This window comes from Aspergillus fumigatus, chromosome 1, assembly GCF_000002655.1.
Source record: "Aspergillus fumigatus Af293 chromosome 1, whole genome shotgun sequence".
In the NCBI taxonomy this organism is placed as follows: Eukaryota; Fungi; Ascomycota; class Eurotiomycetes; order Eurotiales; family Aspergillaceae; genus Aspergillus; species Aspergillus fumigatus.
Window position 1 is genome coordinate 2,441,089 of NC_007194.1, and position 22,923 is coordinate 2,464,011.

The 22,923-nt window shown below is 50.7% G+C and overlaps 10 protein-coding genes across 10 annotated transcripts; 6 read left to right on the forward strand and 4 right to left on the reverse strand.

Moving 5' to 3' along the window:
* Nucleotides 1-467: 467 nt before the first annotated feature.
* rps23 (40S ribosomal protein uS12) lies at nucleotides 468-1,092 on the forward strand (the record flags this gene model as incomplete). The annotated part of the gene is made up of 2 exons (XM_747218.1): nucleotides 468-726; nucleotides 914-1,092. 2 exons carry the CDS (start codon nucleotides 468-470, stop codon nucleotides 1,090-1,092), a joined length of 438 nt encoding a protein of 145 aa, XP_752311.1.
* Nucleotides 1,093-1,661: 569 nt separating this feature from the next.
* On the reverse strand, nucleotides 1,662-3,256 carry AFUA_1G09450 (translation initiation factor eIF2B subunit beta; the record flags this gene model as incomplete). The annotated part of the gene is made up of 4 exons (XM_747219.2): nucleotides 3,073-3,256; nucleotides 2,716-3,011; nucleotides 1,798-2,650; nucleotides 1,662-1,734 (listed from the first exon to the last, which is right to left on the reverse strand). The coding sequence occupies exons 1-4, from the start codon at nucleotides 3,168-3,170 to the stop codon at nucleotides 1,662-1,664; spliced, it is 1,320 nt and encodes a 439-aa protein (XP_752312.1). The 5' UTR covers nucleotides 3,171-3,256.
* Nucleotides 3,257-3,530: 274 nt separating this feature from the next.
* On the forward strand, nucleotides 3,531-6,024 carry nemA (Nem1-Spo7 phosphatase catalytic subunit NEM1). The gene is made up of 3 exons (XM_747220.2): nucleotides 3,531-3,846; nucleotides 3,947-5,401; nucleotides 5,472-6,024. Exons 2-3 carry the CDS (start codon nucleotides 3,988-3,990, stop codon nucleotides 5,612-5,614), a joined length of 1,557 nt encoding a protein of 518 aa, XP_752313.1. The 5' UTR covers nucleotides 3,531-3,846; nucleotides 3,947-3,987; the 3' UTR covers nucleotides 5,615-6,024.
* A 91-nt stretch (nucleotides 6,025-6,115) lies between these two features.
* AFUA_1G09470 (alanine--glyoxylate transaminase) lies at nucleotides 6,116-8,132 on the reverse strand. The gene is made up of 2 exons (XM_747221.2): nucleotides 7,479-8,132; nucleotides 6,116-7,382 (listed from the first exon to the last, which is right to left on the reverse strand). The coding sequence occupies exons 1-2, from the start codon at nucleotides 7,565-7,567 to the stop codon at nucleotides 6,311-6,313; spliced, it is 1,161 nt and encodes a 386-aa protein (XP_752314.1). The 5' UTR covers nucleotides 7,568-8,132; the 3' UTR covers nucleotides 6,116-6,310.
* A 464-nt stretch (nucleotides 8,133-8,596) lies between these two features.
* AFUA_1G09480 (vacuolar protein sorting-associated protein 29) lies at nucleotides 8,597-10,095 on the forward strand. The gene is made up of 4 exons (XM_077803882.1): nucleotides 8,597-8,844; nucleotides 8,914-8,928; nucleotides 8,984-9,397; nucleotides 9,470-10,095. Exons 1-4 carry the CDS (start codon nucleotides 8,788-8,790, stop codon nucleotides 9,584-9,586), a joined length of 603 nt encoding a protein of 200 aa, XP_077660052.1. The 5' UTR covers nucleotides 8,597-8,787; the 3' UTR covers nucleotides 9,587-10,095.
* A 116-nt stretch (nucleotides 10,096-10,211) lies between these two features.
* AFUA_1G09490 (polyadenylate-binding protein) lies at nucleotides 10,212-12,423 on the forward strand. The gene is made up of 4 exons (XM_077803883.1): nucleotides 10,212-10,552; nucleotides 10,720-10,976; nucleotides 11,095-11,182; nucleotides 11,252-12,423. The coding sequence occupies exons 1-4, from the start codon at nucleotides 10,484-10,486 to the stop codon at nucleotides 11,408-11,410; spliced, it is 573 nt and encodes a 190-aa protein (XP_077660053.1). The 5' UTR covers nucleotides 10,212-10,483; the 3' UTR covers nucleotides 11,411-12,423.
* A 323-nt stretch (nucleotides 12,424-12,746) lies between these two features.
* Nucleotides 12,747-16,900, forward strand: AFUA_1G09500 (NEDD4 family E3 ubiquitin-protein ligase). Its single transcript, XM_077803884.1, has 10 exons — nucleotides 12,747-13,327; nucleotides 13,432-13,454; nucleotides 13,552-13,590; nucleotides 13,654-13,759; nucleotides 13,818-13,951; nucleotides 14,024-15,224; nucleotides 15,275-15,568; nucleotides 15,622-15,759; nucleotides 15,831-16,226; nucleotides 16,292-16,900. The coding sequence occupies exons 1-10, from the start codon at nucleotides 13,308-13,310 to the stop codon at nucleotides 16,389-16,391; spliced, it is 2,451 nt and encodes an 816-aa protein (XP_077660054.1). The 5' UTR covers nucleotides 12,747-13,307; the 3' UTR covers nucleotides 16,392-16,900.
* Nucleotides 16,901-17,356: 456 nt separating this feature from the next.
* On the forward strand, nucleotides 17,357-18,574 carry AFUA_1G09510 (GPI anchored serine-threonine rich protein; the record flags this gene model as incomplete). Its single annotated transcript, XM_747225.2, has 3 exons — nucleotides 17,357-18,087; nucleotides 18,139-18,237; nucleotides 18,298-18,574. The coding sequence occupies exons 1-3, from the start codon at nucleotides 17,966-17,968 to the stop codon at nucleotides 18,572-18,574; spliced, it is 498 nt and encodes a 165-aa protein (XP_752318.1). The 5' UTR covers nucleotides 17,357-17,965.
* A 259-nt stretch (nucleotides 18,575-18,833) lies between these two features.
* Nucleotides 18,834-20,006, reverse strand: AFUA_1G09520 (uncharacterized protein; the record flags this gene model as incomplete). Its single annotated transcript, XM_747226.1, has 1 exon — nucleotides 18,834-20,006. One exon carries the CDS (start codon nucleotides 20,004-20,006, stop codon nucleotides 18,834-18,836), a length of 1,173 nt encoding a protein of 390 aa, XP_752319.1.
* Nucleotides 20,007-20,644: 638 nt separating this feature from the next.
* AFUA_1G09530 (uncharacterized protein) lies at nucleotides 20,645-22,819 on the reverse strand (the record flags this gene model as incomplete). Its single annotated transcript, XM_747227.1, has 1 exon — nucleotides 20,645-22,819. The coding sequence occupies one exon, from the start codon at nucleotides 22,817-22,819 to the stop codon at nucleotides 20,645-20,647; it is 2,175 nt and encodes a 724-aa protein (XP_752320.1).
* Between the last annotated feature and the right edge of the window lie 104 nt (nucleotides 22,820-22,923).

A 22,923-nucleotide genomic window follows, 5' to 3' on the forward strand; every position in this document is an offset into this window, starting at 1 on the left:
ACTTTGTAGTAGTCTGTTATCAGTCAGTAAAGATGAGAGCATCTCCGGATGCTTATCGCTTATCGATAACCGACGGCCATCGTTTCTCCGCTCCGGGGCCTCGCTTAGCGGGCCGTTTAGGGCGAAGGCGCACAGGAGAACATTTTCGCCCCGACGAGACCGCCGGCAGTGAAGGAACATTCGACCTTCGACTTTCGACAACCATCCCATCAGGCCTTTTGGCGACAACTTTTGTTTCTAGTCGGTACGTATGATCTTGTCCCCTTTTTCGGTCTTCTGGATCTTTGCAGGAAAACTTTGTCTTGCGATCAAATTGTTTCTTCGACGCACACATCCATTTCTCATAACAATCCGATACCGACTCCCCTCGCAATATCAAGCCCACGACCGTCCGCACAAAGAAGTTTTTCTAACACAGAACCTCTCTTTCTCTACAGTTGACCGTCCTTCGAACATAATACGCCAAGATGGGTAAGGGAAAGCCCCGTGGTTTGAATGCCGCGCGCAAGCTCTCCAACCACCGCCGTGAGCAGCGCTGGGCCGACTTGCACTACAAGAAGCGCCTTCTCGGTACTGCTTTCAAGTCCTCTCCCTTCGGTGGTGCCTCCCACGCCAAGGGCATCGTCCTCGAAAAGGTCGGAGTTGAGGCCAAGCAGCCCAACTCTGCCATTCGGAAGTGTGTCAAGGTCCAGCTGATTAAGAACGGCAAGAAGGTCACCGCTTTCGGTGGGTAACCCTTTTCTATTTATTATGCACATTTGATGGACTACTTGGGATGGAAGAGATGGATTATTTGATGGATGGCACAACGGATTGGGGTAGTCCAGGATCGGCTTTGGATGGGGACGCATGGAGGAGAAACAGAAAAACTGCTGTGATACGTGTCCAAATGCTGACTCGACGATCTCTGCAGTCCCCAACGACGGTTGCTTGAACTTCATCGACGAGAACGACGAGGTTCTCCTTGCTGGTTTCGGTCGTAAGGGCAAGGCCAAGGGTGATATTCCCGGTGTTCGTTTCAAGGTCGTCAAGGTCTCTGGTGTCGGTCTGCTTGCTTTGTGGAAGGAGAAGAAGGAGAAGCCCCGTTCGTAAACAACTTGTACGAAGGAAAATGGACGATGCCGTGGGAGATTGGTTGCCAGGAAAGGGCCCCATTCCATCGAAGCCTGGGAACATATGGTCTATGGTCTGGAAAATTATGGTTCGGGACGGATGACCCTGCAAATCCATTGCAGTCACTATGATTGAGATACTCATAAAACATGGCGCCATGATTTTTTATTTCTTTGGGAAGGGCCCGGGATGTCAAATGTTCAAACAATATCTGCTTTGCCCGGTTTCCCACCACGATTTTATGATCCGCCTCTCATTCTTGTAGTTTTTAAACAATTGCGGTATCGAATGGTCGATCTTCAACCTGGACCTATGTGGCTCCGGTTTCGTCCAATAAAATGGGCCTCGATACGCTATTATAGACTGGAGTTTACAGGTAAGCTTTATAGATTCCTTTCCAGGGGTATCGACCGTCTCTATTCCCAACGCCTCTGGTTACCAAGGACTTTTCAAGTGATCATTAAGCGTGATTTACTCTTTTTGGCCCCATAAATCACAAGCTCCGTATTTCTCCCCATCGATGAACCATTGTCACGCTCCACAGGGATCTAGAAGTTGATGTCCTCCTTGCGGTAGTGGTCTGACACGATCCGGTACAGATAAGATGGCGCATGGCCGCCGCTATTGCAGGAAAAACTAATGTCAGTTGTGCTGCTTCTTGTAGCAAATCTGGAAGTGACTTACAGATTTGTAATATAAAGATCAACAAGTTCCGGAGGAACATAGTCGTACAGAGGGTTCTGCACATCAACTTGGTCCATCAAATCCCCGTCCTCATACGGGATGACCTTGCTGGCATCTCCATATTCGATCAACGACTCGAAGTCGAATGGATACACCGGACTGAGTTTATATACACCGCTGACGACAACAACAGGGGTCTGGTGCACCTTGGCAGCACGAGCAATGACCCGGGTCCCGGCAGCAGCCACCAGCCCGCCGTTGGCAAGGACAGAGTGCGTGCCCAGAATAACCTTGTTGACTCGGGACATGAGAGCAAAGACAGCCGAATCCGGGATTAGAATGACTGTAATACCCAGGGCGATCAGCGGCTTCTGGAATGAATCGGTGCTGAGAATTTCTTCATCAGTGGAAGCGGCACCGCTAACGGTGGTGTGCGTCGCTTCATGGTTGTTGGGGTAGGATTCAGCATGGATCACGGTGAACTTGCGCTTTGCAGCGGCCTTGAGAAGGAACTTCTGAACGGTTGTGGAGGATGTATGGGTGAGGATTATTTCATTGGAGTGGATGTGGTCCAGAGCATAGGCCGCAATCTGGTCGTCCACCTGTCCCAGTTCGTCGATGATCTCTCCAATTCCATCCAGGACTTCGGCGCGAATATCCCTGGTTGGAGCATGTCCCAGTAATCTACCGGATGGAGAAGCCGATGCGGGAGTACCGGGGAGCGATGTTTCAGGTTCCGGATGTGAGAGCAGATTGAACATTGAGATTGGAGTGGTGGCCAGCGAAGTGAAAGGCGGCCTTGAGGACGACCGCTCAGAGCCCTCGTGGCGGAGTGACAACGGATCGGATGGGTCTATCAAGCAGTGTTAGAAATAAAAGTGATGATTACTAGTGAATGGCGAACGGCGTTTTACCGACCTTCCGAAACACGAGGCGTTTGAGGCTGACCTTCGGATCCAGCATCACTGAGAGTGAAATCACCATCTCTCTCGTCCTCAGCTTCGTCGCGAATGAGACCAAGTACACGGCGAACGATGTTTCCAACCACCATCTCTCTTGGTTGAGCAGCCACCAATCGCCTCCCCACGCTCTGCACCCGTTCAATTAGCTTAGCTGCATCTGTCGTCCTGCAAGCTGAAACGACGCGAAGGAGAAGGTAGGCGGTCGCGGTAGCGCATGATCTGGAATGACGGATCTGTCTCCGCTTGAGAAGCCTGATATTCCTGTTAGAACGGTAGCTCCTTGTGCAAAAGGTATGAGACTCCAGAAACGCACGATATCAGGTTGTCAATGGATGTGTCGATTGGAGTGGTCTTAAGAGACTTGAGAAAAGACGCCAGACCAGGCGTCAAGGCCGCGGAGGTAGTTGGCATGGTTGTGTATGGAGGACCCGGTTGAGTTACAGTCAAGACTGCTCAGAGCATGGGTAATCAGACGAATTTTAGTGTCTTGATAGTGTCTTGGGCAGTACTTAGCGGATTGAGTCACTAGGGTCGCACACAGATATTCTAAGAGGGGCAATCAAGGGAACGCACTCAAAGAGCGAAGTGATATGAGAAAGAAAAGGCGCTTACCAGTGACAAGCCTTGTAATAAGCTCTTAAAGTTAAAAGCTCAACAGAGACTTGGCTCAAAATGACGATGAGGGGAACAATGTGGGATGCTATAGTAACATCTACCTACGGAGTATTTTGAGAGGGTTTTCCGCTCAGATCTGCCGCTCGGCCCAACCAATGTCACTCCGACTATGAACTCCGAACTAAAGTACTGCTTGTTACTACGACTCTCTCCACATCCTCGTCGCCATCTGCTATTATATAGTCGTGTCTTATCCTAATCCTCTCTTCATTTCTCCCTTGTTTCTTCCTGATACCCTTTCTCCGCTATATTCCTGGTTTCTTGAACGCATCCTCTTCTAGTTGCTAGCCAATAGGTAGTTCCCTTTATCGACTGCTCCGGCTTGTCATCTGACCATTCTCAAACCCCCCATTGTTGAGATTGGAAAAGTGGAAGTGGTTCCGAAGCACGGGTCGTCGCCTGGCGCATTGAGGTGAGTACAAGCCGTATGTCATCCTCTTGTTGCCATGTCGCGAAGCCATGAGGTGAAGGGGAATCAAAAGGTCGCTGAGTTTGCCGTCGGTATCCTGTAGATAACTGCGCCAGCCCCGACTCCCGTGGGCCGTGTTGGAAGATGAACTCGTTGAATATCCTATCTTCCCGAGTCATTGGCCAGACATCCAATTCGAATCGTCTCCGGCAAAGGTCGCGTTCGCAGGGAGAAATCGGTCCCGTGGCCCCCCCGGAGGATCGATCCAAGCTTCGGTCTTATAGTCACGACAATCTTCATTCGCCTGATGTATTGGAGAAAAGCCATAACAATGCTCCTGGAATTTCTTCAGCGGACATAGACTACTCCGAACATACCTTGACTGAGAAATCGCCTTTGATACAGAGCATTCAGAGAGATGGACCGCTTGCTACGAGGAGTACCCTGGGGCTGATTGCAGAGCGTTTCTTTGACGCCATTGCGGAAACGATCAAGTTTATCTTATCAACTCTGGCTGCTCCGGGCGTGTTTTTAGCTCAGTGCTTTCGAGACGATGATGGACAATATTCCCCAATGGCCCCGGTACGAAAGCTGCGGCGGTCAATGGCCAGCGTTTCCGCTTCCCGTAGGTCAACCTCGGCGAAGAAGGAACCCAAACCAACCGGTGCAAGACGACGTAGTGGATCCACAAGAAAGCTGAGAAGTCATGTATCGCGAGATTCGATCGCATCGAGCACGTCAGAGTCGGAAGGAGATCGTCGGAGCACCCAGTGCCTCACGAGTACTCGAGCTCGACCCGTGAAGTCGAAAACCACAGCCCTGGATCCGACTCAAGAAGAGGGTACCCCTCGCCGCTCCATCCGTATTAAGTTACATAATGAAGGTGCGCTGAAGCGGGAGAGGCAGCGCCGGACGCAAAGCGCAGATCTCGGTGCTACTTCGGAAACTGGTGCGGCCGCAGGACAAGGTGCTGTGAATCCAGACACTCTCAAATCACCCACGTCGCCCTCCGTTCATAAAGTCACCAAATATCCTCATTCACCGGTACCTCCTCGGCCGCTGATTCCAGCTCGTCTACCTTCGTACACTGCCGCTCCCCGAAACTCACGCGCCCCTCAAAAGACACTGGTCCTGGACTTAGATGAGACTCTTATTCACTCCCTAGCCAAAGGCGGTCGCATGTCCAGCGGCCACATGGTTGAAGTCAAGCTTGCTACTCCCATGACTACTGCTCTAACTCCGGGTGGGTCACCGACTACATTAGGGCCGCAACATCCCATTCTCTACTACGTTCATAAACGGCCGAATTGCGACGACTTTTTACGAAAAGTATGCAAATGGTATAAGCTGGTTATTTTCACCGCCAGCGTCCAGGAATATGCGGATCCTGTCATCGACTGGCTCGAGCAGGAACGCAAGTACTTCCACGCACGGTATTACCGCCAGCATTGCACGTTCCGCAATGGCGCGTATATCAAGGACCTCAGTTCTGTGGAGCCTGACCTGAGCAAAGTTATGATTCTGGACAATAGTCCCATGAGCTACCTTTTTCACGAAGGTACGTCGGAGGAATCCATATTTAACGTCTGTCTTTTGTTTGTTTCATATTCTGACTTAACTGTGTCTAGATAATGCTATACCGATTGAGGGCTGGATCAATGATCCTACAGACAACGGTTTGCTCAATCTCATCCCTATGCTTGAAGCATTGCAGTATGTGACCGATGTGCGGGCATTTCTGGCACTGCGGAGAGGTGAAGGAGAAATATAAGCTGGAACAGCGATGAAGAATTGGACACGGGAATAAAACGGAGCAAATGAGAATTATACATGATTCTAAAGCTCCGGCACTGATATACTGCATTCTTACTCATGTTTTTCATTTTTCCTGTAAAGCGAGCCGATTTCTATCGACGCCCATGATGAATGCCTAGCATTATTCATACCCCCTTGCCTGTGTTGTGCTTTCTTATGACCAAGTTTACTTTCTTGTAATAATTGATTTGTCCTGCGTTCTCTTTCTATACTTGTCTTGTATGCATTTCGATTCCTTTCCTGCGGTTCATGTCGTTCAGCGTTCTGATCCAAGTCTCGATGACGAGAAATATCAACAATGGTATTTTCGATATGTAGCACCGGCAGTGAGGAACTCAGTTGCTGCCTCGGCGCAGGAAGACTGGACTTAAGTCACTATAGAGACCGCGTACGTACTTTACCCCAAGGAAAGGAACTAGTATTCACTGTATTGGTATTATCGGCATTCGCTTGATAACCTGGTTCAGAACAATCATTACCTAGCACTACAAGGCCTAAATGTACCAAGATTGTCTATATCATCCTTTCCATTTGATTTAGTATAATGGTGTGTAATCTATGAGTAGACAAATCTTGAATGATCATATATTCATGCTATAGGTGACAAAGAAGGAACCTGTGACATCGAACCTGATGTATCCTCCTCCGTAGTTTACAAGCCCTTGGCCTGTTTCGCCTCCGTGAGAGCTTCCTTGAGCGCCACGATGGCCTTGTCAATATCGTTGCGCGCAGGGTCTGTCACACTCACACCCATGTGGCCGAATCGGATGTACCTGGTGGCAATCTCCTTGTGCAGGCCGGCTGCGAAGATGACACCGCGCTTCAAAAGACTGGGAAGAACGTCTGCAGGAGTCAGGCCGTCGGGCAGGTAGATGGCCGTCATGGCGTGAGCCTGGCTCTCCGGCTGGGAGGCCAATTGGCGCAGACCGAGGTCGGCAATGGCAGCCTTGACGCGGTCTGAGGTCTGGGCGTGTATAGCAAAGCGTTCAGCCATGGGGCGTGCCGTGATCTGAGACAGAGAAGTGTGCAAAGCGTGAACGAGCTGAGTGGGGGGAGTGGCGAAGTAGGAGGGCTTGTTGTTTTCGTAGTTTTGCATGATTGGCATCCAATTGGCGATCGAGGCAAAGTACGATGAGGGAGGGGTCTTGCGGGACTTGAAACGGTCGATGGCCCGGCCGGAGAGCATCAGGATGCTGAGACCGGGAGGGCAGCCGATCGCCTTCTGACTGGCAGTCAGGACCACATCCAGGTCCCACTCGTCAAAGGCAATCTCCTCGCATCCGACACTGCAAACCCCATCAACAACCACCAGGGTGTCGGGGCTAACCCGGCGAACAATTTCCGTGACGCGCTTGATGTCGCTCAGCACGCCGGTGGAGGTATCAACGTGGGTAATAGTGATTATCTTGTAGGGCTTTTCCTTCAATGCTTGCTCGATCTGCTCAAAGGACGGACGGTCGCCAATAGGTGCCTTGAGCTGTGTCGCGTGAGCGCCGTATGTCTCCAAGCAGGCAGCAAAGGAATCGGCAAAGTATCCGGTGTGCAGGACGAGCGCATTTTCGCCCTTCTCGATCAAGTTCGAAGCCACAACATCCCAGCCGAGTGTGCCACTGCCGGAGATGACGAAGGGCTGTGCGGAGGGCTTGGTGGACTGGAAGAGTTTCCGAACCAGGGTCAAGGTCTCTCCAAAAACCTTAACGAAGGCGGGGCTGACATGGCTTTCACTGGAAGTATCGTGGGGACAGTCTTAGTAGGAGGTTGACAGCGATGATGAGGATCATGTGTCTCTTCGGTGGAGGCAGACTCGGGGAAGTACTCACGCATAGTGGGACATGGACTGAAGGACAGCATCATCGAACTCGATGGGTCCTGGAATCAACAGGGTGGAGTGAGGGGCTTGGGACGACATTCTGGCAGCCGAGGAAGTCGGTTGTGTCTGGGAAGTGGAAGGTAGAGAAGTGCGATCAAGAGGCTTATATTCAAGGTCGTCTGGCTGGAGTGAATGTCTCTCGGTCGAGAAGGGAGTGTTAAGCTCAGGCAGCGGGAGACGCTGATCCAGATGTCTGGAGATCAGGCTCAGGCGCTGCGTCGTCTGCTTGGTCGCCAGGGTTCCGATGTCGTTCGGCTCTCGACGGGAGAGCCCGCGGGGTAAAGGATACCGGTTATGGAGGGGCTTTCACAAGCTCAAGCTCGTGAAACTTGTGACTTTTTTTGGGTTCGGGGATCACCGGGTGGGAGAATCGTCTGGCCAAGTATTATTACTATCTGGCCGATGTGTATACCAGGGTGTGGTAGTACGTAGATCGACTATGACCGCAATTGAAGGGATTGAGTCGCAAGTATTATATAGGGATATAAAAGGTTTATTCAGAAACTGTGTGCCCTTTTTCCACACTGAGGACTATTGAGCATCCATGAAACCTTTCTCCTTCTTTACTCCGTATCGGCCGTAAAATTATTAGGCGTTTCGACTGAATGATCGGGCGGAGCCTTCCGTCCTGCGATTATCTCCGCGACCCATCCTGGCATGAAGTAGATAGTCTAGATGAATTTATTTTGATGTTTATTCTTAAATACGGGATAACGAGATGATGAATGGAGCATTAGAATCTGTTGAGACACTTGAGACATAGTATGTTCATTGCTATTCCACAGTCCAAGAAGTAGTTTGGAAGCTTCGATTGGCACATCAAATAGGGGTTGTATTCGATTGTAGACCTTTCTATCGATATATATAGATGTCATTATTCAAGGCTCATCACAAACACCTCTCGCGAGTTGGGTATCTACTCACGTATTCCATTCATTACCTGTGGATAGTATGTATAAAAGCACCCAGGCACAATGGAATGAGACCAGGCGCGGTATCGGCGCTAGGCGTCAAGGGCTGGCCGCATATCCAAGCTTTCCCCGCGAAAGTACCTGCCTTAGGCTTACAGGCTTACCTTAACTTTGCCCAGCCCATCTCATCTAGATCTCCCCATCCTTATTGACACAACCCATCATCGATAACAGCCAACCAACTTCAGCCACTCTCTCGTCCTCTCAATCGCAGGTCCTCAACATTTCTTTCTTGTTTTGGAATGGGCCGTTGAACCCTTCGAAACCCCGCAATCCCCTCAAACCAGGATGACATCCCGCCTGGTCCTGGTCATTGGTGACCTGTTTATTCCTGATCGAGCTCCGGTAAGTGGCTTCATTCCTCCCCCCATGATCAATTGGGCATTGTGCTTACTTGCAGTCGCTACTGGATAGGATCTCCCAGCCAAGGTACCCACCCCGCTTTCACTCTACTTGATCATTGTCTTGATTGACACAAATGCAGTTCCGGAAGCTCTTAACCCCAGGGAAGATCGGTCAGATCCTATGCCTAGGCAACCTTACCGATAGGGAAACCTTTGAGTTTCTGCGCCAGGTTGCCCCCGACTTACAATTGGTCAAAGGCGATTTCGATGTCGATTCCCCCAACCTGCCCCTCTCCAAGGTGGTGACTCACGGTAGCCTCCGCATTGGCTTCACTCATGGCCATACCATCATTCCGCCGGGCGATGCCGATGCCCTCCTGATTGCAGCACGCCAAATGGACGTAGATATCTTGCTGTGGGGAGGCACACATCGTTTCGAAGCCTTTGAAATGGAAGGCAGGTTCTTTGTGAATCCTGGAAGTGCCACAGGCGCTATGAGCACGGGTTACTGGCCAGAAGGCGAAGAACCCGTACCCAGCTTCTGTTTGATGGATGTAAGTATCCCGACCTTGCATATATGTTTGCGCCAAGTATGAACCTACCGGACGATTACTGATGAGGAGCAGATCCAAGGAGACGTGTTGGTGTTGTATGTTTACCAGTTGAAGACGGATGCGAATGGGGTCGAGACTGTTGCGGTCGAGAAGGTTTCATTTCGCAAGAACAATATCCCATCCTCATGAGTCGATGCTTCTCTTCTCTTCTCTTCTTAATGCGCTTGTATATATCCCATAGACATCCCCGATTACGACGCCCTTGTTCCGCTTCCCTGTCGACTCTCTAGCGCTTCATATTCTGTCCTCTCATGCTGAAGCTAGCGTGAAAATTCCTCAGCCAATAATCATCGAGATATGCTCTTTTATTACTCTATGTTTGCTAGTACGGTGTCCATAGGGCTGTCGAACCTTGCGATCTGTTCACTACAAGTGATACTGCCGATTGACGCGACTTGGTACACCAGAGGCGATGGATTCCCCTGCAAAATCTGACATCTATACATGCTCTTCTGATCCGCAGATCGGTTGAAATTCATCGGAGGCCAAAACATGCAAGTTATATAATAGAAACTGAACAAGATAGATATATAAACATGACTGTGACTCAGGACTCAGGAGGGCGAAGGGGAGGGGCCAGTTATTGTCGTGGCCACATATATTCCATGCTCTGTAGACATTTCCAAGTGGCCCCTCCGAACCGTATAGGTTCAGAGCCTCTGTCGCTGAGGTTGGTTGTTTGAGCTGATGTTGAGATGGCAAATGCCGCTAAGCCGGAAAGAGAAGCGTCGCATTAACCCAGGTGCCGACCAACGAAGACATCACTTTCGTTGTCTATTGCTCTACTTTATTGACGACCTTTATAACAATTCTGTTGTTGTGTAAAGGCGCTTTCTTTAACAGGACCAGGACTCTCATGTGCTTCTAAATTCTTTCGTTCTCTATTTCTGGTCAGATACTTTTGTCTTCCAAATTTCGTCTTGCAGTCACTAGGCCTGACAAGCGGAATATCGTCATTGCTGTCGACTTTTACTTTTCGCATTGTCAGAGGCGGAGGAAATCGGTTACCGCTACAAACCAATCAATATGGCTACAGAAGAGCAGGAGGTTAAGGATGAGCGTCTGGAGACTCATGAGGAAGGAGGGGACGATGAGGTAAGTCGAGCTGGAGCTGAAGCTGGAGATGGAGCTTTAACACCGACATCCCACTTCTACGCTACCCTTCACATGGTCTATATTCTCGTGGCGTCGTTGCGCATATGTGGTGCCCTTGTCTCTTTCAAGCCACCCAGAGTAACTAATTCAGCCGTCCCGAAATGTAGGAAGAGATTGCGGCTATGAAGAGACGGGTAGCCGAGATGGAATCCGAAGCAGCAAAGTTGCGGGAAATGCAAGCCACCCTTGATCAACAGTCCGAGAGTCTACGCGAGGACAAAGAGGAGATTGATGCTCGGAGTATTTTCGTTGGGAATGTGGATTACGGCGCTTCGCCCGAGGAAATCCAGGCGCACTTCCAGAGCTGCGGCTCCATCAATCGCGTTACTATCCTTCTGGATAAATTCACAGGCCAACCCAAGGGGTGCGTTATGCCGATCTCTTCGAAGAAAGATGGCGGCTGTCTGCGTCGCTGTCTTCTCTCCTGGATATCGACTCCTAAAATATGTATCATGGCTGCTGACTGCTGATCCTTCCTACAGGTACGCCTACGTAGAATTCGCGGAGCCTAGTCTTGTCGCCCAGGCCCTTGTTCTGAACGAGAGTGTATTCCGTGGCCGCAACTTGAAGGTCAGTGTCTCCCTCCGTATATGCTATCCTCTGTACATTTTTTGCACGTTAGCTAACAATCATGAATAGGTTGTTCCCAAACGGACCAATCTGCCTGGTATGAGCAGCCGAGGCCGTGGACGCGGTGGCTTCCGTGGCGGCCGTGGATTCTACCGCGGCGGGTTCCCTCCTCGCGGAGGCTATCGCGGCGGCGGTCGCGGTCGCGGTCGAGGTTATGCGCCTTATTAGATGGGAGCCGACTCCTCCATGACCGTATACAGTCAAAACGATATTTGTTGTTAGACGAGCTCCCCAGTGTGCAAGACTACAGAACTGCGGAATGGGAAATGAATGCATCAGAGGAGGCCGCTGTGGTACACTGGATTTTCCATGGGGACGGAACTCGATCTTTGGTTTCAGGGTAGGAATCTCTTGGAGTTAGGGATTGGGATGCACTGTACGATAACCATCAACATACCACCATCGATGGAGGGACTTGATGGGTGGATCACCAAGATGGCTTCAATTTCTTTCTCGTTATTTTCTGTGATATCATCATATCGGATTATTGTCATGATCAGCCATTCGGGTCTATTTGAAAGTTTGGAGTAAACCAGCATATTTCCATTTCTGGGCCGTTGGCTTTGTCACCGAGATCGCTCTGATCCTGGTAAACAATTATTCATGCGAATATGTGCTAGGGGTGCAGCCATTGTTGGCAGGCGTCTAGAAATTGCGCTGGACGCAGCATAGACAGTGATTGTTGTCGGAATGATGGGGTGAACCAAATGGTGTAGTACAGATAGAGATCATGATAGACATCTTAATAGAGTCGATTGGAGAAGTCTCGAGTCGGTGGACTGCCCCACTGCTGAGAACGATCGGTGTCATGTCATGTCATACGTAAGGAAGTTTTTATCAATTCAAGATACATGGCATAACTGGAAAATCTCAAGGCAAGAGTTTGGATCACATCTACCTACATTAATAAGCTGTGAATGGGATCAAAGTGTGGTGGATTCTTCACCCTGGAAAAACAGGAGAAGATCACACTAGATCAGTACTGTTAAGGTATTATTATTACTGTCAGTGACCAGAGGAGATGTACTCTGTAGTTATTGTACCTAAGTACTTACATTTGAGGTTCGAGAGTATTTAGATAGCCGCCCAAGCGATCTCCCCTGGTCATTCGGGGAGCGGATCTTCGAAGTCTCGAATGACTTTAAATAGAATCAACTTGCTTGAGGATGAAGCAATGATCCCATAGACAGGTGAATATGATTAAATCATGACAGGAAGAATTTTCCAGACTAGTGCTCCTGGGCACTCCTCTTACTTTGCCACAGTCTGTTCAAGAGTACAGTACCTATCGTCTACCGATCAGACAGTGTAAGGATAATGTTGTTACCTAGAGACCAAGACTAGATTGGATGGGTATCAAGTATCTAGACTAGTTCATAGAGCAGCATCAAATGCCAGAATCGAATATCGACCCAAGACAGCCGACTAAGCCAGCTCCGCTCACACCCGCCCAAAACCACTGGCTCAGTTCCATCACTTTCATTATTGATTCCATGTTCCCCTTGAAAGTTGAATGTCGCACCCCCCCCCCCGTCGACCCCTCGCTACGTTTATTATTGGTTCCCAGACGCCAACGTCAGGACTGTCTAGTGCTTGCTCAGCCCCAAATTACTTAATACACGGCGTGACAGCTACACCTAAGGAAGAGTGGAAAGTCCATCGCTGCGGGACCCAGAGAACTTGCCCGCGCCTCCATTCCAGCCTTAGCTCTTCTTACTCTCGTTATCATCGAACTTTCGACGTCCTCTCCTCAGTCATCGCTTTAATAGAGCCTCAAAAGAAGAAGAACGTTGCGATTCTCGTTTCCCCCCTTCTCCCTTTCCACTCCCATCCCGCTCGTCGTCCCTCCCCCTCCTCCTCCGTCCCACGAACCTCCGCCCACTTTTCCACCACTCGCGACCGCCAATCCCGCATCCATCGACGTCTGCTCGGTCCGGAATATATCAAGTGCTAGTCATAAGGTCGTCCTGTCTGTGCCAAGTGGTGGATGCTCGCCGCGAAACTCTCTTTCGGCTCGCCCTGATCGGCCTTTTGCTTCCCAGAGGTGTTGAATTGCCAGCACAGTATGGGTTCCAATCTGCCAGCGTAAGTTTCGCCGCTCCCTACCTGGACTGGCACTCAGGAGCGGGATCTGTCTGCATTGAGTGATTTTGAGGACGAAAAAGCTAACGAGTAAATGCAATTTATAGCCAGCCAAACCTTCGGCTCACAAGTAAGCTGCAACACAGTCTTGTCCTGCATCATCCCGACTCTGTCGGAGTTTGCATCCAAGGTGGTTTGCGACGGAAACTGACCTTGACTTTTGACAGTTATCGCAGCGGATGGGTTGTACAAGCGTGATGTGTTCCGTAAGTCTTACATTCTTGCAATATTGCTTGTCGTCCGAATATTAACTTCTGGTGCGTTCGCAGGATTCCCTGATCCGTTCGCTGTAGCCACCGTTGGTGGTGAGCAGACCCATACGACATCGGTGATCAAAAAGACACTGAACCCCTATTGGAACGAGATGTTTGATCTGTACGTCGCCTTGCATCTGCTGTTGAGAATGTAGCCGGTGCTGATTACCTTTAACCAGGCGTGTCAACGAAGACAGCATCCTCGCAATTCAGATTTTTGACCAGAAGAAATTCAAGAAGAAGGACCAGGGGTTCCTTGGTGTGATCAATGTGCGAATTGGAGATGTGATCGATTTACAGATGGGTGGTGATGGTGAGTCACTTCCAATTCGGCACTCCTGCGACGTCAGTCGGCTAACCTTTCGTCTCCTACTCCTCGAAACAGAAATGCTCACTCGGGATCTCAAGAAATCCAACGACAATCTGGTCGTACATGGCAAATTGATCATCAACCTATCTACGAACTTGAGCACGCCGAATACCAATCAAGCTAATGGCCTGCATCGGTCACATGTTCAGTCATCAACATCCAGCGGCCTCGTCCCGCAAGTGGCCCCGTCGTCTTCGCATCCCGCCGCAAGTGGTACGGCCCCAGTCGATCCGTCTGCGTCGAATCCATCCCTTAATCCCCAGCGTGTTCCTTCCACTACTCGGCCATCGAGCACCGCCGCTCCCGCCAGTGCAGCTGGGGCGGCCGTCAGCAATAGCCATGGATCTCGCACCAATCTCAGCTCGTTCGAAGATAGTCAAGGCCGACTTCCAGCGGGCTGGGAGAGGCGAGAAGACAACTTGGGACGAACCTATTATGTGGACCACAACACAAGAACCACCACTTGGACGAGGCCATCATCGAATTACAATGAACATGCACAACGGTCTCAGCGCGAAGCTAATATGCAACTTGAACGGAGAGCCCACCAGAGTCGAATGCTACCGGAGGATCGTACTGGCGCCAACTCACCTAACCTGCCGGAGAGTTCGCAGCAGGCCCACACCCCGCCGGCCGGGGGCAGTGCCAATGCTGTTTCTATGATGGCAACAGGAGCCACCACTGCAGGCACTGGCGAGCTTCCTCCCGGATGGGAGCAGCGGACGACCCCCGAAGGGCGACCATACTTTGTCGATCACAACACCCGTACCACGACGTGGGTGGATCCGCGACGGCAGCAGTACATCCGGATGTATGGACAGAATGCCAATGGCACGAATACTACGATCCAACAGCAGCCGGTATCACAACTGGGACCCCTGCCCAGCGGTTGGGAGATGCGTTTGACCAACACAGCGCGGGTGTACTTCGTCGATCACAACACCAAGACGACGACATGGGACGATCCCCGCCTGCCGTCATCTCTGGACCAGGGTGTACCGCAGTATAAGCGTGATTTCCGGCGCAAACTGATCTACTTCCGTTCTCAGCCGGCTCTGCGGATCATGTCCGGGCAGTGCCACGTCAAGGTGCGCCGCAACAATATCTTTGAGGACTCGTACGCCGAAATCATGCGGCAGAGTGCATCAGACTTGAAGAAACGCTTGATGATCAAGTTTGATGGTGAAGACGGTCTCGACTATGGTGGTCTTTCTCGGTACGTACCTTGTCTCGTTCTCGTGACTGATATGCTGACTATTCGCCTAGTGAATTCTTCTTCCTTCTCTCCCACGAAATGTTTAATCCGTTCTATTGCCTTTTCGAATACTCCGCACACGATAATTACACCCTACAGATTAATCCCCATTCCGGTGTGAACCCCGAGCACCTCAACTATTTCAAGTTTATTGGACGAGTCGTCGGACTTGCCATTTTCCATCGCCGTTTCCTCGATTCTTTCTTCATTGGTGCGTTCTACAAGATGATGCTTCGAAAGAAGGTTTCTCTCCAAGACATGGAGGGTGTTGACGAAGATCTTCACCGCAATCTCACATGGACTTTGTAAGTTATTACGCCGGCAACCGGGTTGGTTCAGGGTTTCTAACAATCTGCAGGGATAATGATATTGAGGGTGTTCTGGAGCTCACCTTCTCCGTTGATGACGAAAAATTTGGTGAGCGTCGCACGATTGATCTCAAGCCCGGTGGCCGGGATATTCCTGTGACAAACGAGAACAAGGCTGAATATGTCGAGTAAGTTGCTATCTTCCATTGCCTCTGGCTGCGGAGGACGATCAGGATAAAATCACTAACGGGTTCTTTAGGCTGGTCACTGAGTGGAAGATTGTCAAGCGTGTTGAGGAACAGTTCAACGCCTTCATGTCCGGCTTTAACGAGCTGATCCCCGCGGATCTTGTCAACGTTTTTGACGAGCGTGAATTGGAGCTGTTGATCGGAGGTATTGCCGATATTGACGTAGATGACTGGAAGAAGCACACAGATTACCGTGGATACCAGGAGTCAGACGAAGTCATCCAGAACTTCTGGAAGATTGTCCGAAGCTGGGATGCTGAACAGAAGTCACGTCTTCTCCAATTCACCACTGGTACATCTCGTATTCCGGTCAACGGGTTTAAGGACCTTCAGGGCTCTGACGGACCGAGACGGTTCACCATTGAAAAGTCTGGTGATCCGGCAGCATTACCCAAATCTCACACATGGTATGTGAAATTCCCGCTATCAATCCTTTTGTGATTCATCTGTGTTTGCGAGCTGACGGTATCAGCTTCAATCGTCTTGATCTTCCTCCGTACAAGTCGTACGAAACCCTCGAACACAAGATGTCCATTGCTGTTGAGGAAACTTTGGGTTTTGGACAGGAGTAATCATTTTCGATTTCGAACAAGACAAGCATTTCATCAAGAAACAAGATTATCCATGCATCCCTTGTTTAAAGCATTATGTCGCTCGCCTTGAGGTATACGGCCTGATTCCAAGCGAGGCCAAAAATTGGGCGGAAGGTTTTCCCATTCTTGCATATGCAGATGCTGCAGGGTGTTTCCTTCGCTACTATTCCTATCGCTCTTTGTCAGGCCATCAGTGCTATCTCGATTCCCTCCAATCACTATTCTCTCGCTCGTTTCGTCCTCATATCCCCAATCTCCGCCTGACGAAGGTTTTTGTTTCGTACAATGTGCTTGCTTGGAGAAGAACGTTATACCGTGGATTTGCACGCGGCTTCGGACCCTTTTTTTTTACCCCCATATGAAACATTTCTTTTCCCCTTTTGCCGGCGCACCGTGTATATACTTGTGTATTATGTTGACTTATGGATACCGTGAAGCCAGAGAATATTTCTTGTCATTAAAGGACCTTGGTGCATTTATCTGAATCTGAAAGTGTAGTAGATTCAAGGAGAATGCTCAAATGTGTAGCAATAGCTTTACATCAGGGTCTGTGGACTGGTCGATGTGACTGGTCACTTTCTGAGGTGTTTGATTAATCTGCCGACTGGCACTCGGTGAAATGGGACCATTGAAGCTTCCACAGCAGATCACAGACAATGGGACGTTCAGGAATCGCCGTCACTGATTTACGAGGTTCCCAATATACGGAGTGTATATAAATTTAAATATATTTTTTTCTTTTTTTCCCACTCAACAGTGGACCAGTCGCCCCTGAAACAACACAACACAGCACAAGCAGATACAATTCTTAGTCTCAGTCTGAAAGTCGAACAGGCCTATCGGCTCCTTTTGCCAAGGACTAGTGATTCCGCTTAACATCGTATCGAAGGCCCGAGGCCAGCCACACCCTTCAAAAGCTGGTAATGCTTACCGTGGCATTCTAAGACAACCCCAATCCTTTTCGATGTGACGCTTGGATATCTCCGGCTCATAGACTAGTCGGTCAATAGTGTCTCTGTTACGCGGCTGTCATTGGTTGATCCTATATCCTGATGCACTGGTATTCTCGTGATCAGGGTGTGTACTCCGGAGTACGGAATATGTGGATATTGAAACTTGCTGGATAAGGACCCTGAATTTGCTTCTTCTTGTACTCCGTATTGTGCTCAGTTCTCTGTGTGACCTCGAAGGAGACTATATCTAATGGGTAGATTGGGGAATTGGACCGACGTATCACAGGATGACCGGAAGCTGCATGTCTGAAGGAACTCTTCCTGCCGAGAGTTCTGGCAGGTGGTAGGCTAGTATGTTGATATTTAGACTACTTCATGTACAGTTTCACCCTTGCAGGGTCTGTTGCCCAGTCTAGTCGTTCTGTACAAGCCGTGTGATCTGACCATGTCTTCTATTAAGTTCCTTACCTAGAACTTCCCACTCCCTTCTCTTGTCTGTTATTCCTCCGCTGGCCTTTCCATCCTCCATACTCTACCATTCACACTTCACAATTGTCTGCCTCACCTCTCTCTTATTCCAGGATACCTGCTCTACTCAGAATGCGCTACTCCACCTCCGCAATCACTCTTCTCCTCGCCTTGACCGGCTCCACTCTGGCGCAGCAGACAACCGCAGCACCAAGCACTGGCTCTTCATCCACGAAGCAATGCGCAGCCCAAAAGTAGGGTCCATCTATCCTAGGCCAAATCAGAACATGCTAAGAAACCTACAGCATCGTCGACGCCTGTCTTGAGTCCATGAAGCCCCAGCTCGACGCCTGCGGCCCGAACGATTGGAAATGCCTCTGTGAACAGAGCATCAATGTTCTGACGTGAGTACCTTTTCTATGTTTTAAGTGGCATACACACCTAACGCCATTATAACGCAAAAGATGCTACAACAACTGCCCCGGACACCCCGACAGCTTCGGCGCCGAACAGAGCAAAACGTCCTACTGCAATGCGGCCCAGGCTTACTCGCCTTCGAGCACTTCGACGACCGGCACGGCTACCAGGGCGTCTTCTGCGACCCAGACAACGGAGACGGCGGCTACCACGACCACCACCTCGTCTGGATTTTCCCCTACCCCGTCTGGTGCGGCTGCGGGGTTGGCTGTTGAGGGTGGAAGTGTGTTGGCTGCTATCTTGGCTGGGTTTGTTGCCTTGTAAGCCGGTGCATCGCTAGCTCGGGATTGAGGGTTGGGAAGTGGAAATCGAAACGGAGGAACTGGCAGGGAGTTGGGTGTAATAATAATTGATAGGAGGATGTATTGTACTCTGTGTCATAGAACTAATCTGTAATATGCCATAGCCTTCAGGGAGAGAATTATACGCAATTCACCCTGCCTGAATCAAGCTATTAGTCCATGCATTGAGCAGAGGTGATGATGTATTGCCCCACTACCCATCCTCACAAGACAAATCAAGCTCATCGTCTTCTTTTCGAGCTTCTCTCCTCTGCTTGAACATCCTGTTCAGGCTTCCGTTTCGTCTCCTCATCTCCCTGAGCAGCAGGAGGACCATCCTCAACAGGATAGCCCGAGACATCATAATGCCTCAGCACAAACGCCACCTTCTCAACGTCTGCACAGGAAACCGCATCAGAAGACTGCGCAGCCAGTCTAGCCCGCAGCCGCCGCACAGCCTCCCAGAGCTGCCGGTACTCCGGAATGTTATACTTGACGTTGAGTTCGCCGTTCGGACGTATCCGATTCGACATCCCGCCCTTCTTCCTCCCGCCATCCTCGGCGGTGGCATCAGGAGAGGGAAACACACCCAAGCAAAGCCAAAGAAAGACATCATCGCTATAGAATGGCGCTGCCTCCGTCGCAACGGACAGAATTAGCGAAGCCGTTGCGGGACCCACACCTCGGAGCGGAGCGGTCAATGTCTCTAGGCTGTGTTTGGGGAATGCGCTGTCCGACCCCTCCGCCTCTCCCTCTGGTTCTACCTCTGCGGACGCCAGATCGGCCATTGGATCTGACGCCGGAACAGTAGCAAACGCAGAGGCCGTCGTCCGGCGGACGAGAGCAGCCTGGTTCGAGCGGACCAGACCTAGGAGTGTAGGACGATAGACGCCGTGTTTTCTATCCCTGTCAATATCGCGTGCCAATAAGTGAACTGGGGAGACAGACAGCTTCCACTCGATCAACTGCACCAACTCATCTTTCTCTAGGTATCCGGAGACATCTGTCTTGGATTCTTTCCCTTCTGTAACGGTGGCAGCAGCGGTAGCTCTCTCCCGCACCCGCGCTGGTAGAGTCGCGTACCGCAACTCGTCCAGAGCCATGTATGCCCGGACTTGGTTGTCGATAGACTTTTTCTCATCGGGTGTCAATGTATGCTTCGAGGTAGCAGAATCTGCCGCGTGTTTCTTCCCCTTTCCTCTTGTCTTCTTCTCTCGGGCTGTGGCGGCTTTGGTGGCCCTTGCGGTCTCCTTGCGTCGTATCACTGTCTTGACGGTGTTAGGGTAGCGTGCAAGGAGGTTATTGAACATGTCAATAGTGATGTGTGAAGGTGAGAATTTGGAGAGGCCTTCAAGTTGGCCTCGGGGTTCTATTCCTGGATCACTTGGGGAGTCTTTACGTTCTGAGAGGGCCATGCTGTTGTTGTTGTCGTCGTCATCAAGCAGATAACCAGGCGTTGTGGGATCTACCGAAATATATTTCAACCACACTGTCTCCGAACATCACGACATGAGCTCAACCCAATCCGTCAAGTCTGACTCTATTGCTGTATTAATCCTACAATTGATCACCAGATTGGCTCTGAACTTCGCAATGGCTGGACTAATCTACGCAGTGATGACCAGAGCAAACTGTCTTCGTCTATTGATTCAAGCTCCATCGGCTAAAGCATACTATAATCGTATCAACACACCTGAAAGGTTACGAGAAACATTAAATCACAGGCACATGTGGAGACATGATTGTTAAAATCATCCAGCATCAGGCATCACCAGGACTGCAGTAAGTGCTCTCAGGGATGAAGATCAACTTCAAAAACGAAGAGACCGCAACGCGATCCGTACCATTCGAACTAACACATACGCCCCGCACTCGTCAGTCAGGAAAACGAATAGGTCCGTGGCAGACAGAAAGAAAAAAAAAAAAAAAAAAAAAAAAAAAAAGAGGCGAGAGTTACACAGTTACAAACAACGCGAGGGTATCCGCTCCTTCTCATTTCTAGAACGGAAAAAAGAAAACGAAGAGGAGAGAGGAAAAAGAGACCCGCACAAGTCTATTGCTTGCGTCCTCCACTGGATTTCTTTGAGGCATTTCTTTTGCCTTTAGCGGATTTGCTGTTCGGACTGACAAAGCTCACCCGCTTCTCATCTTTGCTCCGTTTCACGGGGGCAATCGAAGCGGATATGACTCGATCCTTCTTCTTTGTGCTACTTCGTCGGAGCGATCTCGACAGGGATTTCGAAGGATGGGCCGCACCGCTAGCCATGTCGGGATCTGACTTGGACCCCGTAGTTGCCGGCGAGGCCGCAGCATCTTCGTCGTCTTCTACATCAATATGGCTGAACTCTTCATCGCGGTCACCGGCCTCAGATGAGCTCGGTTCCGGGCTGTCAGGTTCTGAGGCTGCTCCGTAATCATCATCGTCGCTCACCAGACTTGGGGCTTGATTTGACTCCAAAGTGGTTGGACTCAATTCTTCCCGCAAGTCCTCCATGGCAGTTGACCTAGACACGGAAGACGCCGGTCCATAGGAAGACTGAAAGTATCCATTCGGAGATGGAGAGTGGTGATTTTTATTATCAAAACCCTTGCCGCTTCCGGGCCGCTGCGATGCGATTTTAGAACCCGTTGTTCGCATCGACTGCCTAACGGCGCGATTCCCTAGGGGTTTCTGAGCTTGCGTCGCAGCGTCTACAGATGTCTCAGCTGGGTCATCTTCTGACTCCGCGTCAGAAGAATAGGCTTCGAGATCCATCGTCGTTTTCGCTTCGCCCACTAATTTATCCAGGTCTACCCCTACCCCCCTGCGTTGCATAAGAGAGGAAAGATGAGGGGTATCAGACGACCCTGTGAACGAGTTGCGATGGGAGGCTTTCCCCCCTACGGATGTGGTACGCTTGCCTGCTTGGAAATGCATAGCCGGTGTCTCCACAGCAGACGATGCCTGTCGGCTGGCGACAGTGTGTCTTCGCGGCGTCGTAGTGTCACCGGTACCCTCCGGAACCAATGACGGCGTCTTGGTCGATGGCTCGATTACATGCGCAGATCGAATAAGCGGGTGGACGAAGCCAGCCGCAGTCGCGCTAGGAGTTTCGTTCTTTCCAGGGACCACTGCACCTGCCTCATCAACCTCGACTGGCTCGCCTGAGGCCATCGCAGCGGCATCGTGACTGGCAAAATTTCGGTTATGAGCGATGCGACAGTGGTTGATGAAGCCCTGAGTGCTCGAGAAATTATCCCTCCGACAATCCAAGCAGATAAGCTTGACAAGTACACCGTCCGACTTTCGCCGGATAATCATAGGACCAGCCTTTTCTTTGGGTGTGGGATATCCACTGGGAAGGGACTGCAGTTTGGCTCCAGCTGTGCCTCTTTGGGGACGAGTTTTGCTGGCGAGATAGCCTCCATCGACGGGATTGCCACGAGTCGAACGACCCTCCACGAGCGGGGTGCCTAGAGCGCCCGGAGTCAGCGGATTGCCTGAGTCGAATTCGCCTCCGTCGAAGCGCGGGTCGGGAATGAGCCATCGCGCATAATGTCGCGTATAAGGACCGTCTGTGACACCCCATGGAGCTGGGGATATCGGCGCCACACCATTTCCCGGAGCACGTACTGCCATACCAGTGCCGTTACTCACAGCCTGCGATACGCCAGCGACATGAGATCCGGGATAGGGTATCTCGGCGCACCGGCGCAATTGTTCCAGCGCAATCTGGCATTTTGCGATCTCCTGGTCGATCAAGCGTAGTTCATTGTGCTTTAACAGCACCTCCAAGCTCAGCTGCGCTTCTAATGTTTCTCTTAGCGTGTCCACGTCAATCTTGTGCGGGGCGGCCCTTTTATCGGCGACGATGGAACCCGACGAGCTCGAACTCTGGCGACGACGGGGCGACTTGGATGATTTTGATATGGCACTATTCGAAGAACTCTCTCCGAGGGATGCCGACATTCGCGACGCCACAGGTTCACCGTTCACAGTCGAAGAAAGGGTCTTCTTGCCGGAAAGCGAATTACTCGACGCGTCATCAGATCGTAATTTTGTCGCGACAGGTGCATCTTCGACCGCGGCCGCATCACTGGAGTCGGAGCGTTTGCGCTTCAGCTGGGGCAATCCGATACTGTTGAGGCCTGGTGAAGCGCAGTGTGGCGAAATCGCAAGCATCTTGAGCTCCTCCGCCATCACCTTATTTCCTCCGAGAGCAGAGGACCAAGGAAGCAGCCGAAACATGCCATGCGAAATATGGTCGGACGCCAGGATATTGATATGTCAGGTCGGGTGGCGGAAACTTTGCGACACGTCCAGTGTAGAAGCCACGGTAGTGATGGGAAGGG

Coding starts and splice junctions, on each gene's coding strand:
- AFUA_1G09490 (XM_077803883.1), top strand. CDS start 10,484: ATGGCTACAGAAGAGCAGGAGGTTAAGGATGAGCGTCTGGAGACTCAT. Junction 10,553..10,719: donor AGGAAGGAGGGGACGATGAG/GTAAGTCGAGCT, acceptor CCCGAAATGTAG/GAAGAGATTGCGGCTATGAA. Junction 11,183..11,251: donor TCCGTGGCCGCAACTTGAAG/GTCAGTGTCTCC, acceptor AATCATGAATAG/GTTGTTCCCAAACGGACCAA.
- AFUA_1G09500 (XM_077803884.1), top strand. CDS start 13,308: ATGGGTTCCAATCTGCCAGC. Junction 15,225..15,274: donor GACTATGGTGGTCTTTCTCG/GTACGTACCTTG, acceptor CTATTCGCCTAG/TGAATTCTTCTTCCTTCTCT. Junction 16,227..16,291: donor TTACCCAAATCTCACACATG/GTATGTGAAATT, acceptor TGACGGTATCAG/CTTCAATCGTCTTGATCTTC.
- AFUA_1G09480 (XM_077803882.1), top strand. CDS start 8,788: ATGACATCCCGCCTGGTCCTGGTCATTGGTGACCTGTTTATTCCTGAT. Junction 9,398..9,469: donor CCAGCTTCTGTTTGATGGAT/GTAAGTATCCCG, acceptor GATGAGGAGCAG/ATCCAAGGAGACGTGTTGGT.
- nemA (XM_747220.2), top strand. CDS start 3,988: ATGAACTCGTTGAATATCCTATCTTCCCGAGTCATTGGCCAGACATCC. Junction 5,402..5,471: donor GAGCTACCTTTTTCACGAAG/GTACGTCGGAGG, acceptor AACTGTGTCTAG/ATAATGCTATACCGATTGAG.
- AFUA_1G09470 (XM_747221.2), bottom strand. CDS start 7,567: ATGTCGTCCCAAGCCCCTCACTCCACCCTGTTGATTCCAGGACCCATC. Junction 7,383..7,478: donor CAGTCCATGTCCCACTATGC/GTGAGTACTTCC, acceptor CGATACTTCCAG/TGAAAGCCATGTCAGCCCCG.